At 46.4% G+C, this 16396-nt stretch overlaps 1 protein-coding gene across 1 annotated transcript in view; it reads left to right on the top strand.

Annotated features, from left to right (window-relative positions):
- thsd7ba (thrombospondin, type I, domain containing 7Ba) overlaps positions 1 to 16396 on the top strand; it is a 203770-nt gene that overhangs the window by 66618 nt on the left and 120756 nt on the right. The window contains exons 3-6 of the mRNA XM_056289693.1: positions 1587 to 1835; positions 3000 to 3169; positions 6840 to 6998; positions 12282 to 12487. Coding sequence (XP_056145668.1) covers positions 1587 to 1835; positions 3000 to 3169; positions 6840 to 6998; positions 12282 to 12487 — 784 coding nt within the window. The remainder of the gene's footprint in view (positions 1 to 1586; positions 1836 to 2999; positions 3170 to 6839; positions 6999 to 12281; positions 12488 to 16396) is intronic.

The following is a 16396-nucleotide window of genomic DNA, read 5'->3' as shown; positions in this document are numbered from 1 at the left end:
CAGCTTGGAGAGTGAGGTAATTGACCAAGTGCAATTGGGGGGGGGGGGGCATCAAAAAAAAATTAGGCAAATATTCATTATTCATTTTTATAACATTAGTTCAGCATAGTAAAATAAGAGAGGAGGTTCATCCGCTTATTCAAGTCGTCCTCCACTCTCAGCAAATGGAAAGGGTTGCGCCTATACGAGTCCTTCAGATCCTCGGAGTAATGTTTAAATATTAATTGAACAGGAGACTCGCCTCATCTGCAGCCGCTCGCAGTAACCAGGCTATTTTGTATCATAGAAAAAGCTCGATGTGTTGTAAATGTCAACCTGTGAATCAGAATAAAGTCCTCCATGAACTCTTAAGTGCACAATATCAGACTCAAAAGTGCTGTGATCTATAAATCGAAACACAATCCAGTGGAAGGCTGAAGGGTGGTTCGAGAGCGAGGGAATCATCGACGGTGCATGATTAACACCTCACTTATGGGTGAGGCTGGTTCTTTGGAATATATATTTCCCACCTGAGTTCTACCTCATTCTGCTTTTCTAATTAAAGTCTAATTACCAAGTGAAATCTTCCCTAAAATGAGCAGCGCGCTCACATTATAATACACCTAATTAGACCATCCAAATGAAACAATGGAAACTGTAATTATGTGACTAATGGATTTATTCGTATTTTTGAGTGACTGTGTGAGTTAAGTTGTTTTATGACCAGCACCGTTGATGCTGTGATGCACCATGCGGTATTGTCCGGATTATAATTCCACTTGTTCATGTATGGAATCAGAATAGTCTCAATAATCACGAATACACAACAAAAGATTCACAAATAGGGCGTCCGGGTGGCGTGGCGATCTATTCTGTTGCCTACCAACACGGGGATCGCCAGTTCGAATCCCCATGTTACCTCCGGCTTGGTCGGGTGTCCCTACAGACACGACTGGCTGTGTCTGCGGGTGGGAAGCTGGATGTGGGTATGTGTCCTGGTCGCCGCGCTAGCGCCTCCTCTGGTCAGTTAGGGCGCCTGTTCAGGAGGGAGGGGGAACTGGGGGGAATAGCGTGATCCTCCCATGCGCTACTTCCCCCTGGTGAAACTCCACACTGTCAGGTGAAAAGAAGCGGCTGGTGGCTCCACATGTATTGGAGGAGGCGTGTGGTAGTCTGCAGCCCTCCCCGGATCGGCAGAGGGGGTGGAGCAGCGACCGGGATGGATCGGAAAATAGGGTAATTGGCCAAGTACAATTAGGGAGAGGGGGGGGTATGTTTATTGATCTGTTTACTCTGATTCCATGTTCATTAGGGGTCGAGTTAAACCGGGACACACGGGGTTTTCTCAGTTTCTTACATCCGATCTGTTCCTGACCAATCACACCCCCGCTGACATCTTTCTCATTTCTTCTTTCTCTCCCACTGTTTATCAAACTCAGAGGAGGAGGACGGCATTAACCTCTGAAACGTGTTTCATTTCATGTGTCAAGAGATGTGTGTTCTTCCCGGGCCGAGTGTTTATTTCCTGTATTCACTTATTCTCACAAGGGACTGTTATAAGAATAAAGGGCTAAGATGAATTTATTCTTCACCTTTCCCCTTTCCAGTCTGTGTACCCGAGAAAAGTCCCCCTTGACCTTCCAGGCCTGTGTGATGCCCAAAGACTGCGACACATCCGACTGGTCAGCGTGGAGCCCCTGCTCCAAGACTTGTCACGCCTCCGACCTGTCGCCCGGGTACCGGCTGCGCACACGGATGATGACGCAGATCCCCGTCGGCGGCGGGGAACGCTGTCCCGCCCTCGAGGAAAAGGAGGCGTGCAACATCATGGGAGATTTACTCCCCAACTGCCCAAGGTGGTCTAATATGCCGAGTGTTTAACAGTCACTGCGCTCATCATTCACGCTTTGCGAGTCCCAGAAAGCTAAAAGGGGGCGTTCGAAAGCCTCTGGCAGGCGCGCGCGCACAAAACGGTGAAGTGTGACACCAAATAATTATTTTGGATTTTGCCTTTTCACGATGTTCACTTGATTAATTACACGAACAAGCTACCAGCCTGCAAATATTTGTGTTTTTTTTTTATGTTATTTTCACCGGAGAAAAGTACATTGAAAATGCGTCTTCATATTACATACATGTTGTATGCAATTTTTTTTTTTTTTACCATGACTCGATCATCCTCGGTCCCAAGGGGGGTCCTGACCCCAAGATTGAGCACCATTGGTTTAATAGGCTTCATAGGTGAGGTGAGGCGCTTTGTGTGGCTGATTTTACATGCGGTGAACAAAGTAGTCAATTGAGAATTATTTTCCCTGCCGTAAGATTTGATTTTTATGTGCTAAAGCTACAAGGAATGCCTGAGAGCGGAGGATTTACATGATTAGGGGAAAAACTCATTACGGAAATTAAGCATTTGATAGATGACTACAGGCTGTTGTTCCATTAAACCCAATATTATTGCTTTCTGCATCGTCACATTTTTCATATTCGAAGCCAAACAGTTGTTGGAACTTTCTGAATAGGAAAATAATAATCAAGGCTTTCTTTCTCATCCTGGCGTGCTATGAGTCAGCTTTTAGTCATAGGAAATGCTTCTTGTACTTTCTATATGTGCCTTATGCATACCTATAGCGGTACACGCCATGTACACTGACACATTTTGGTCCACCCTCATCAATCCAAGTGATGAATTAGTTGATTTATTTGTGAAAACAAAGTAAAATCCCGTATGAATATACGCAGATCTTGAAACTCGTCAGCTTTACACTTTATATCAAACAGGGATGAATTTACTGCGCTGTTATTGTAAAAAAAGCTTTTGTAAAAAGTTTTGTAAAAGGTATTCTCAGCAGAATCATCAATCTGCAGTATCTAATGCTAATGCTAATGCTAATATGCATATGCTTGATTGTATCATTTATTTGTTGTGTATGTATGTGTGTGTGTGCATGCATGCTTGTATGCACGTGTGTATGTATATGTGTGTACTCAATCACATGCATGTATGCCCACTCCATCAGGTATGCTTGGAGGACCACAGACTGGGGGGAGTGTCGCATCGCCCCCTTGTTGAGCCAGCAGGACCGCAGGCTGGGCAACATCAGTATTCTGTGTGGGGGAGGCATCCAGACCCGGGAGACCTACTGTGTCCAAGTCCCCGACGACTCAGCCGCACATCACAAGAGGGAGGGTAAGAGAGGCTGCCATTCATTGCGGCGTACCGGCTGGTCCTAGAAGCGCACAAGAATGCAAGAGACGAATCATGAATAAAACCCGAAGTCTCCGAAATGTGCCGGGGAAAACAACAAGTAGGGCTTCTTAAATTTAAAGTTGCAGCCGAAGCAATAATGCCGAACGTGCAAGCGGGAAAAATAAAGAGCGTACATCATTATCTCATCATACTCTCATCATCACTGAGATGTTGCCAAATAATTTGTGTAGTTCAGAAGGGCATGCAGAAGAGATACATTAAGACTGCATTTTGTACATCAATTATTTATCTCACTCATCACACTAGATTTAAGATTATATTATTAAAGGTGCTATATTCAATATTCAATAGCAGCATCTCAGACCAAACCCAAACAAACCTCCCCCCTCCCTTAGCGTTCTTGGCTATTATTTCATTCGGATCGGCTCAGTTGGAGTATTGATTTTTACAGTACAGAGTTATTTTATTAACATTAGTAATATATTCAGCTTGGTAAGGAGCCATTTCTTCAATCTGCCGAGTGACCTAAATCCATGTAACGTAATCATTAGCGTGCTAGCTATGCTGCTAATGCTAGCTAACATGCACGCGCGGCCGGAACAGACAAACTCAGATTACAACACACACACGCAGGGATGTGATGTCATCCTGTGCTCAGGACGTCATACTGGCTCCCCCCGGATCGGCAGAGAGGGGGTGGAGCAGCGACCGGGATGGCTCAAAAAGAGCGGGGTAATTGGCCAGATACAACTGGGGAGAAAAAGGGACAAAATTGAGAAAAAAAGAAAAATAAAGATACAGGATTTCGTCTTGGCATGAAATTTTTCATTTCCTTTTAGCAAGAATACCTTAATGTGAAGTGCCGCCGGCTTCATTCTGTCATCAGCCATGTTGGTACAGTTTGGTCACTACCTGCATTTAGCTCCTTATCTAAATGATCAACCATTGCAGACAACAAAGCTGACAGATACAATTTATCCATATTCTGTGTTTGATATCTGATATGATTTCACATCATCATGTAAGGGGAATTCAAGGAGTGTAAGGAGAGTGATTTTTAGACAGTTTACACAACAAAGACATTTTACCACAGTGTAATTTACAAAAAAAATGACTTTTTTCGGAAGTCTGAAATATGTTAATGAAGGGGGGAAAAAACGAAGGACACATGCATAACAACAACTATTATGTTTATTTACTTAATTAAGAGAGCCAGGTTGATTTTGATGGGTTCTATTACCAGACGAAAACCTCCTTTCAAGCCCCCTTTCATGCCCAGTAAACATTATTGCCATATCTTCTATTTTGTCACCATATTAAAATCTCATTCCATTTTTATAGCACGTGCCTGATGAGTCCAGAGTGACTTCTTTTTGTTGTCAGAGAGAATTGAATTTTTTTCTGATTTTGATGGTGTATGAAATATGACTATGGTCACTTTTATTCAGAAGCAGTCAGAATCGTCGCTGAATTGACATTGTAAGTATGTCTGCACAGCCAGGGAATTTGTCTCTGGTTTAGTGGCTCTCAATATACTTACACAGAATAACAACAACAACAATTTAGTTTGTATAGTGTCTTTCAAGGAACCCAAGCACGCTTTACGCTGCATAAGGGAAAAAACAAAACAACAACACAGAAATCTTCAGAAATGTATAAGAGGAATGACGGTATACAATTAAAACTGTTTCTGTGGACTGTAAATAGGACGCAAATAGTGCAAGGAAGTGAAGAGTTCAAGAAGTGCTGAGAAAAGCTACTCTGGGCGTCCAGGTAGCGTGGCGATCTATTCCGTTGCCTACCAATACGGGGATCGCCGGTTCGAATCCCCGTGTTACCTCCGGCTTTGTCGGGCGTCCCTACAGACACAGTTGGCCGTTTCTGCAGGTGGGAAGTCAGATGTGGGTATGCATCCTGGTCGCTGCACTAGCGCCTCCTCTGGTCGGTCGGGGCGCCTGTTTGGGAGGGAGGGGGAACTGGGGGGAATAGCGTGATCCTCCCACGTGCTACGTCCCCCTGGCGAAACTCCTCACTGTCAGGTGAAAAGAAGCGGCTGGCGACTCCACATGTATCGGAGGAAGCATGTGGTAGTCTGCAGCCCTCCCTGGATCAGCAGAGGGGGTGGAGTGGAGCAGCGACCAGGACGGCTCGAAAGAGTGGGGTAATTGGCTGGACAAAATTGGGGGGAAAAGGGGGGAAAAATCCCCCCCCCCCAAAAAAAAAAATACTGTATGTTTATATAGTAGGTGGATTGTTTTATGTATGATATACAGCCTGTTCAGATATTCAGTAGTGAGTGAAATATATTGGACATTTATATTTTAGAATAAAATAAATATATATGATTTGTAGGCACAGTGGGTATTGGAGGGTTGTTGCACAGAGTTAACTGTAGGAAACTTCCTGTGTCTGGTGGTTTGGCATACAGTGCTCAGTAGCGCCCGCCGGAGGGGAGAGGTTGTAACAGGTTGTGTCCAGGGTGTGAGGGGTCAAGGTCAGAAGAGATGAGGCTTATTTGGCCAGTGTTTATGTGTGGACTGGGTGAGTGAAGATGTCGCTCTTGAGTCGGTGAAATCCCGAGCCTAAAGATCAGTGTAGGTCAACGGGGACGTTTACCTCGACAGGAAGTCCGCAGCTTCAGCTAATACAAACCGATGGTGCCGCGCACCTGCGGCATAGACAATAGCTCGGTCTTGTAATGGAGAAACAGTTTACTCCTCTCTGGTGTCAACCATCGTAAAGGGGATGTCAAACACGAAAAATCCCAATTTCACCAACAAAGGAGAAGGAGCCATATTATGTGCTTCAGCAGTGCTGTTCAAGCAAGCGTCTCATTTTTACAAAGCGGATCAAACACCGTGTACATTTCTTTTGGTAAGATGGCAGAAATGTGCGACGGACATTTAGTGAATTCCTCTTCGGGCTTTCATTTAAATGGAAATTTGCAGCTCAATGATGTGCGGAGGTGCATCAAAGCGGAATATTAGATTAAATAAATCCCTCTGTTGTGGACGAGTAAAAAAGAAAAAGAAAAAAAGACTGTTCTTCATTCCCCGGAGAAAAAAAAAACTTTGTGAGAGACAAATGTCAGAGCCCATTACGGGAGGCCGGGCTTCCGATGAGCTCCAAATGATCCCACCTAAGCTCAGCGGTGAATTGGTTTATGCCATGTCTCGGCCTAATATCTCTCTTCCCAGCGCCTGTGTACTCCCTCAGCAGAACAATACACCCCATTAAATATCATCTTGAACCAGACCTGAGACCAATTTGAAGCAATTTTCCTTTCTTTTTTTTTTCCCATCTGCTTTTGCTCCCTTTGTGTTCAAGTATATTTTAAGCTGCTCTGTATTTGCCTTGCCTCTCAACTCCAAAATATTTACGAGATTAACCCCCCCCCCCAATCTATGCCAGCCTCCTAGCTCACTGTGATTGTTCCGTTTGTGTCAGACTTTTCCTCCAAGAGCATCATGTCTTCTTTATTCTCTCATTTCTCACACAGCTACTTAGACACACTGAAACCCAAAATCTTCCCATCACACACATGCACACAGTTGCAAACATGCAGGCTTGCACAAATGTGTGCAAAACCTGCACACACACACGTCCTATTCTCAGCTGAAAGCTGCCCTTGCTTGTGTGCCTGTTTCAGTGTCCAGGCCCGTGAGTACGGCGCTCTGTGCCGGCCTGGAGCCTCCCTCGGCTGTCCAGCCCTGCACCGTCTCCTGCTCACACGACTGCCTGCTCTCCCCCTGGTCTTCCTGGGGAGCCTGCCTTCATGACCACTGCAAGGAGCTACAGGGACGCAAAGGTACGGCGGAAAACTGTATGAGAGAGAGAGAGAGAGAGAGAGAGAGAGAGAGAGAGAGAGAGAGAGAGAGAGAGAGAGAGAGAGAGAGAGAGAAAGAGAGAGAGAGAGAGAGAGAGAGAGAGAGAGAGAGAGAGAGAGAGAGAGAGAGAGAGAGAGAGAGAGAGAGAGAGAGAGAATGACAGACAAACAGGAAGAGAGAATTGACATTGAGCGGTGTGGCGTGTGTATGAATGGGAAATAGTTTGTGGATAAGTGGCTGGGTGAGGGAGAACTGTTCCCCGGAGCCGTGTGTTACATGTAAGAAACCACAGCTCTGGTGAGAGACAGAAAGAGAGCGGGCCCGCTGTTAAACTCACAGTCCGAGGGGGAGGGGTGGGGATGGTGGTGGTGGGGGCTTTTTTCTTTTAAAGAACATCAAAAGACAAGAAGCTGCCTCTTTGCCTGTGTACGCCTGGTTCGAGCATACAGCCGGGCTTGTTTGCTGTTGCGGGCAGACGGTTTGAGTCTTTTCTCCCAGACAAATGCACGCTGGGGGGGGGGGGGGGGTGTGAGTAGGGTACCGTCAGCAGAGATGCGAGAAGCGCATTAGCGGCGCGCTAAAAGGGCGGGCTGACCTCATCCCCCGCTGCACAGGGAACGTCTGTGAGATTCCCCCCGGGTGCGAGCGAAGCAAGCCTTGTTCAGGTCAGTGATCACAACGTCTAGCGCCGTGGATCTTGGTGGCATGAGCCAGCTCTGCTCTCTGACAGTGTCATTAACATATGTCAAAAATCAGGTGAAAAAAGCAAAACAACACACAGCACAGGGTTTTGCACAGGGCTCCCTGTCTGTGCACTACCTTTTGATGGCGTCCATAAAACCACATAATCCACAATAGGTGCCGCTCTGAAACTAATGGCAAATCACTTTTAGTGAGCGCCCTCCCCCGGTGGCCGAAGAGTGAGGGAGAGTGCCTTCACACCGATGCAGTTTTACGACCCAGGTTGTTTAGCAGTCAACACTGAGCCACAGAGCTTTGCGTCAGCCCTCTTTAAGATGCGGTGTGCCCTGATATTATTACACAGTGTCGGAGTCAACCCACGGTACATATCTAAGACCAATCCCTGTAGGTATTGTTGTGTGTTGCGCTGTCAAGAGATGCATGGCAGCCAAAGGAGGAGGCTTGTGCCTCACCTGGCTTTGCTGTTTTGCATGGCCGGCATTGGGGGTGGGGGTGCAGGTGGGGGAGCGTTCATTTGAACTCCTTGCCCGCTGATGACAGCCCTGCCCTCGCATTGGGATTGATGGTCTTTTTTTTTTTAAACCCCCCCCCCCCCCCCCTTTTCTCCCCAATTGTATCCGGCCAATTACCCTACTCTTCCGAGCTGTCCCGGTCGCTGTTCCACCCCCTCTGCCAATCCGGGGAGGGCTGCAGACTACCACATGCCTCCTCCGATACATGTGGAGTCGCCAGCCGCTTCTTTTCACCTGACAGTGAGGAGTTTTGCCAGGGGGAAATAGTGTGTGGAAGGATCACGCTATTCCCCCCAGTTCCCCACCCCCTTCCGAACAGGTGCCCTGACCGACCAGAGGAGGCGCTAGTGCAGCGACCAGGACACATACCCACATCCGGCTTCCCACCTACAGACACGGCCACGTGTGTCTGTAGGGACGCCCGACCAAGCCGAAGGTAACACGGGGATTCGAACCGGTGATCCCCGTGTTGGTAGGCAACGGAATAGACCGCTACGATACCCGGATGCCCCTTGACTCGAGTTTTGAATTAAGTTGGCGGGTGGAATTAGCTAACAGTATAGGAACGGAAGAAGGCTAAACTGCCATTTCATTGACACAGTCACAGTCGGATAATAAAAGGGACATCAGAAATGAGCTTATAACACACAAAAACAACAATCTCAACCAGCTCATCAGCATCCTTGCTCCATCTCTCCCCCCTACAACATCGCCGGCGCAGCGGCGCCACAACCAGCAACACTGGCCTTCTCAAGCTCAGCTTCAGCAACAGCTGTTCGCTCCTGCTGCTAACCGGATCGGACCAGTACAAGCACCTCACAGCGATCAGTGGCCCCGGGTGACCTCAGTGATAATGTGCCCGACCAGATAAAACCGGACACGCTTCCAGCTCGTAAGATTTCAGGGATGAAACAGACTTTTACAAATGCACGGTACCACAACAGACCCCGGCTGGAATATTCAATTAAGGCTGATGCAGCCTTTTGTTTTGCATGCCACAAATTTTGCGGGGGGTTGCTGGAACCTATTATTATTGTCATTGTTATCATTGTTATAACAACAACAATAGTAATAACATATAATTAGCAAACGCTTTTCTTTAACAAAAAAACGTTAAAGTGCTGGTAGTGCAGCAGTGCACATGCAGTGGTGCTGTTGTTGCTATGTTTCGGTTGCCGTGGTGATTTTGTGTACATCTCATGCACATCAAACGCCCATCCTATTGATTTGCTCTAGCGCCGGATCTGCTCTTTTGGCACATTACCAATTTAAATGGCACTTCATTATTTCAGGTTTATGGATTTTGTGAACATGATTGAAAAAGGCTTTGAACGCAGAGGATTTTTGGCGATGACTCGGCACGGCTTATACTAGCTGCGAAGAGGGTTGGCGGGTAGGGGTGATGGTGGTGATGGAGGGGGGGGGCAGCGAATTGCAGCAGGTCTGATGGGAGACGAGATGCTGAGCCACAGCGAGCTGCCCAGTTGTCCTCTGAAGTATACCAGTTATGACCGAGACACCTTTCAATTAATACCGTCTGGTGTGGCGGGGGGTGGGGGGCGGGGGGTCTGTGTTAAATTGTTTTTCACCATCCGGATGCGGGTAGCGGTAGTTGTACTGGGACAGGCGGCAATCGATCCACAGCCATCCCCACAGCCTGCTTCGGGCAGTGTTCCTGGACAGAACCGCTTACAATCAGGCTCCTGAACAAGGAGCTCCCGCTTTTAAATGATTTGTGGATTGAATTTGTCCGTAGGGTATCCCGAGGTTAGTCTGGTCTTTTCACTCTTCTCCGTGGAGGAAGAATCAGGGTCCCTTTCTACAGAACCATGTGTCGGGTGCTCTTACAGACTAAGTTCTGTAAAAAAAATAAAATAAAATAAAATAAAGTTAGATTTTATCTGCTACTGAATTGTAAAATAATGTAGGATAAGAAAAATGAGATCTAACAAACAGGGCCTTTGGCCCTTTTTTTTTTTCATCGACAAGAAAATTATGCTACGCCGCGAGGGAGCTGGCAGAGATCAGTGGTCGATACCGGATTAGAACCTCATGGTGTCCTCGCTAGATAATAACCTTTGTAAATAGCTGAAAAGTCATTTCTTTTTCCGTTTTCCTCAAAGCTTCATTTCGAAAACAGACCTTTGTGGAAATGGACAGTTTATGACACTTACATAAAATGAAACGTGTCTTCTGCATTTAATAATAATAATAATAATAATAAACCAAACTTATAGAGCACTTTTCTAACACTCAAAGTCGCTTTACAGTAAACGGGGTGAAACAAGACAACCGATATAAACATAGCACAGACATACAGGGGTGGATGGGAAGGAGGAGGGCCACGAGAGGGAGAAGCGGCAGCCTCACACGACGCCAGCAGTACTCTCCCACTTAAACACATACACAAGGGCAAGAAAAACAAAAAACTGTGGACGTTGATTTTCTGTAGGGGTTTACTCCCGTAGCCTATTCCTCCCCCGGGGTATCCAGTAGGCAGTGGCACTATTTAACCCATAGCTGGGGGGCTGGTTCGTGGGCATCAGGGAATATCCACACACCGGTGGGCCTGCGTACCGCACGCCTAGGGGCCAGACCTTCTCCGAGTCCCTTGTAGTTCAGCCAGGGTCCAAGGTGTACCCAGTTACCGTGTGTCGCCACGAGGAGGCGCTACACAGGGCCTAACCCATCCTATCGTATAGGAGCAGTGGGCAGCTGCAGCGCCCATGGATCAACTGCAGTTCTTCTTTCCACTGCCTTGCTCAGGGGCACAGGCAGGAGTGTTAACCCTAACATGCATGTCTTTTTGATGGCGGGAGGAAACCGGAGCACCTGGGGGAAACCCACGCACACATGGGGAGAACATGCAAACTCCACACAGAAAGGAGCTGGGACGGCCTGGGGTTTGAACCCTGGACCTTCTTGCTGTGAGGCAACAGTGTTTTTTGTTTCTTTTTTTATAGACAACAGCACTAACGGCTGGGTCACCGTGCTGCCCAAGTCTACCCTGCTGTGCCGCTGGTATTTGAGATTTATTAGGGGAAAACAAAGCAGTAAGTAAAAATCCAGCAGGAAGTCTATGTGGAGCTCCAGGTGCCCGAGCAAAGGACACTGATGTATGAGGGAGTTTGCAGTGTTTTGTGTCTCCTCAGTACGCCAGGCCACAGGGCTTTAGTGATTACTCCCTCAGCCCACATCTCTACCGTCGCTGTCTCTCGGCTTTGAGTAAAGTCTTGGTCTATATTTAAAGTGGGGAGCAAAAAAAACAAAAAAAAAAACAACAACCTCACATTTGTGCATGTTGAAGATAGTTTTTCTCTGCCTTGAAACCCACATGAGATTAGACTTCTCTCAATATGCGGTTTTATTCATGCTTTATCTGAAATAAGTTGGAGGAAAAAACTCGGAGGTGTAAGTCCTGCCTACCTCAGCGGCCACGTTCACTCTAATGCCGCTACACAGTGATTGCAAAGAAAAGAACGAAGCTTACCAGACATGACTCTGTCTAACAAATATCCCATCACCGATGGTTAAACAAATAACTCTGACCTTGTGCGTTTCAGCTGGTGGTCAAATCAATGGGCAATACAGAGCTCGGTGGGCCATAGAGAGAAGTATGTCGAGAGGGTGTGAGGGCCGGGATGCCTTTGCAGGCAGAGACATCTGTCTGGTAAGAGCAACAACAACAGCAAGCTGGAGAGTTAGTCTCAATTATTGGATAAACAGGTGTTGGCGTGGAAGGAAAGGAGACCTGGTAACCTCCTCCTTTCAGCCCTCCCCCCCCTCTACTCCAGTGTGGGACCAATGCCTCAGGCAGAGACTAAACAAGCAATAATGATGCAAAAAGAATCGGAGTAAGGTTATCTCAACCTCCTTCAGATCCCACTAAGGAAGAGCGTTGCCAGCCACTGTGCATCTGTCTCAGCCGCCCACGCTCTCTTTCTCTCTTTTCTTTTTTCTTTTTTGACATCTTTGTCGTTCCCTGCCTTTTCTGTTTCTATGCATAGAAAATGAACCCCCGCACTTCTTCCCTGACTCTCTCCCGCTCAGGTTTCAAGCAAAGGAGACGACAAGTGTTATGGGAGCCCGGCGGTCCTCCAGAGAGCTGTGCTCACCTGGTGGAGGCCATCCCTTGTGAGGATCCTGAGTGTTATCGGTGGCAGGTCCAACCAGCAGCGACATGCACACCCACCCAGGGTGCCTGTGGTCCGGGGATCAGAGTGCAGAATGTCACCTGTGTCACTGTTGAAGGTACTGTACCATATCATGCGTTTTTATGTAGCAGGGTATATCATCCTATGAGAATCAAAGAAAGTTGCAACAGGTCATCTGGATACTTTCTCCAACTTTCTTTGATTTTCTTACCTAGAATATTGAGCATGCACGAAGACATGATACAAGTATGTTGTGATTTTCAAGTCGATTGCCCTGCATTAGTACAAACGTGGTGAATGACTTATTCTTTAGTGAATCTCAGCCTTTATTATTATTATTTTATTATTATTACTACTAATAATAATATCAATACTACTATGAAAACTACTACTACTATCACTACTACTAATAATAATAATGATAATAATGATAAACTTTGTTTTAAATCAGAAAGCAACAGACTAATTAAAACAATCAAGCAAAAGGAGGTGGCACGGTGGTTAGCGCGGTTGCCTCACAGCAAGAAGGTCCTGGGTTCGAATCCCGGGGTAGTCCAACCTCGGGGGTCATCCCGGGTCGTCCTCTGTGTGGCGTTTGCATGTTCTCCCCGTGTCTGCGTGGGTTTCCTCCGGGTGCTCCGGTTTCCTCCCACAGTCCAAAGACATGTAGGTCAGGTGAATCGGCCGTACTAAATTATCCCTAGGTGTGAATGTGTGTCGGCCCTGTGATGGACTGGCGGCCTGTCCAGGATGTCTCCCCGCCTGCTGCCCAATGACTGCTGGGATAGGCTCCAGCATCCTCACGGCCCCGATCGGGATGAGCGGCTTAGATAATTGATGGGATGGATGGATGAAGCCTGTACCGGAGCAGTTATTCAGATGCATAATGGCAGTCAGGCCAGCGTAGCTTACAGCAAAACTGTAAAGGTCAACAGAGCCATGACAAAGTCATCAGTGCTGCGCTTGTGACATGACTAAACAAATCAGAAGGATGATTGTGACTTGTGTGAAGTTTCATTTATGACGTGATCCATCGTGCCCAGGCTTTGTATCAGCACTGAGCGTCATTAATTCGGAGAGGGCCATATTAGAATTTATGGACACAGCAAGTGCCTGATTAAAAGTCTAATTCACTGCTTCCCACCAAGGTTTAATTGCGCGTCTCCATAGATTATGAGCCTAATTGCATCTTTTTTTCCCCCTGTGTTTTATTATTCTGTCACAATAAATCACATGTATGTATGTGTGTATATATATATATATCAGGGAGGCGGTGGAGAGTCCATATGTAATATCTAATGAGAGTTTCTGATGAGCTTTGACGGGACAATTAAAAACACATTCTTCGATGGATTTTGACCAAAAGCTTTATGAAATTATCCGTGCTAGTTCTGTTGTCAGTAGTTGTTGATTAGTTGTACACTGTTACTTTATTGATTGTCTGATTGGAGTTGAGCACAAAGGGTTAGTTTCACAAATAGTTGTACCTCCGTCTTAACCGAGGCAGGTGTCAGTGGTGCAGAATCCGGCAGGTACTGCTATTTTACAAACACTATGGCATCACAGGCAAGTGAAGTGGTGACAGTAGGGAATGATTGCAATGATTGTAAGCCCATCAATAGAATGTGAACTCTAACTGAATACTACGTTAATGGATTCACTGGCTAGTCTGAAAATGAATAGCAAGTCATGGCAAAGCAGCCCTTAACGGCTTTATCACGCTTTTGAATATTTCCAAATGTCAGTGTAACCCACAGACAGATTCACTTTGAGAGGTGTGTTGTGACATATAAGTGCTTGACTCTCCCCTGAAATAAGTTGCAAACATAATTGTGTGCATTGTACTAAATGAGTGTCGTCATTTTGAAATTCTCGCAACGGCTGAATAATACAAACGGCTGAATGCGCAATGGGTTTTATTTGGTTTTTATCAAAATAGTTCTGAGACAAGATAATGTCATTGGAGAGACAAGATGTGACATTGAACAGAGAGACAGAGAGAGAGAGAGAGAGAGAGAGAGAGAGAGAGGGAGAGAGAGAGAGAGAGAGAGAGAGAGAGAGAGAGAGAGAGAGAGAGAGAGAGAGAGAGAGAGAGAGAGAGAGAGAGAGAGAGAGAGAGAGAATAGAAGTACTTTATTGTCTCCAGGTCACTGCTGACACACTCAATTCACTTTCTGTCTAAGTGAATGGGCCCCATTTGGACTCTCGTTACACCGGATAATGCCCTTGGCTAGCCACTAAAGCTCTGAAACATTGCAATGCTCAGTATTTTTATTCTCTTTTTACTTCTTTTTATGAATAGGCTGTGTGATTAATAGATGGAATAATGGATAATGTGATGTATAAATTTTTGTTTGGGTTCCTTGAGGGTACCACACTACCATACCAGCCTCGTTGTATAAGCCAATTTTAAAGGCAGTGTCAGTAACCTTCCTTGATCATGTTCATCATCTTTTTTTCTTGCTGGAATATGCTTTTAGCTGCTCCTCTGTTATGCCTGACAGATTACTTTGGTAGACCTTCGAGTGACCAACATTCATTTGCCATTCTGTCAGTGCAGCCAGGCCAATGCATTCAGGTTTCCCTCCCAGCTGCAATACAAGTGCAAATGATGCACTTTCCTTTCTACACACAGGGACGTTGGAACTATTTTCTGGGAGGGGGTGCTGTAAAAATTGGAGAGGGGGGGTGGCCTACTTCACCCCTTGCACTGTTATCGCCTCTTTTTTGGGGGGGGATTTCCCCCCCTTTTTTTCTCTCCCCAATTGTACCTGGCCAATTACCCCACTCTTCTGAGCCATCCCGGTCACTGCTCCACCCCCTCTGCCGATCCAGGAAGGTTTGCAGACTACCATATGCCTCCTCCGATACATGTGGAGTCACCAGCCGCTTCTTTTCGCCTGACAGTGAGGAGTTTCGCCAGGGGGATGCAGCGCATGGGAGGATCACACTATTCCCTCCAGTCCCCCACCCACCTGAACAGGCGCCCCAACCGACCAGAGGAGGCGCTAGTGCTGCAACCAGGACACATACCTACATCTGGCTTCCCACCCGCAGACATGGCCAATTGTGTCTGTAGGGACGCCCAACCAAGCTGGAGGTAACATGGGGATTTGAACCGGTGATCCCCGTGTTGGCAGGCAGCAGAATAGACCACTACGCTACCCGGACACCTGTTATCACCTCTTTCGTGGTGCCCCAGCAGCGCCAACCCTGGACAGCCCTGTCCAACAGAACTGATCAGAATTAGCTATTAATGAGCCCGACCAAAGGCTGTGATTTCAAATAATCTGAGACGTATATAGCTACTAGAAAAATAGAAAGTAAGATTTAAACTTTCACAAAGCATCTTTGCTATTTAAGACAATGAAAACATGGGTCATGTCAACGAGGCATAGCCCTTGTCATGCATGCTCATATCAATCATGAAACCTTAACAAAATCCTTTAAATAAAAAGTGCAAAATCAAAAGTCATTAAGCCTATCATGGGCTCTTGAAGGTACAAATATTTGATGCCTCCTTGAAGGAGAGACCACTTCCCAATGAAGGCTGGCCATTCCATATAGTCATATATATCTCAAAAATCAATTGCGTGAAACAGAACATGAGGCGAAGCGAAAATAGAAAAATAGGCACCTGCAGTTGGCTGAGCTGGTGCCTGTAACCTTGCACATTTGAACTCATTTCAGAGCTGTACTTTTACCTTTTATATCTCCACCAGGCAGTAGCCTGTGTGTGTGTGTGTGTGTGTGTGTGTGTGTGTGTGTGTGTGTGTGTGTGTGTGTGTGTGTGTGTGTGTGTGTGTGTGTGTGTGTGTGTGTGTGTGTGTGTCTGTGTCTGTGTCTGTGTGTCTGTCTGTCTGCCTGCCTGCCTGCCTGCCTGCAGCTAATATTGTAAACTACTGGACCTATCAGCCTAAACTATTTTGTGCACAGTTATGAGTGTATGATGAAGAACCTCTCGTGGTTGCTGTGATTCAAAACCTTCAAAAAACGCTTTTGTTTTTTTTC

Source organism: Lampris incognitus, chromosome 11, assembly GCF_029633865.1.
Source record: "Lampris incognitus isolate fLamInc1 chromosome 11, fLamInc1.hap2, whole genome shotgun sequence".
NCBI classification, from domain to species: Eukaryota; Metazoa; Chordata; class Actinopteri; order Lampriformes; family Lampridae; genus Lampris; species Lampris incognitus.
This window is presented reverse-complemented; position numbering and strand designations above follow the sequence as displayed.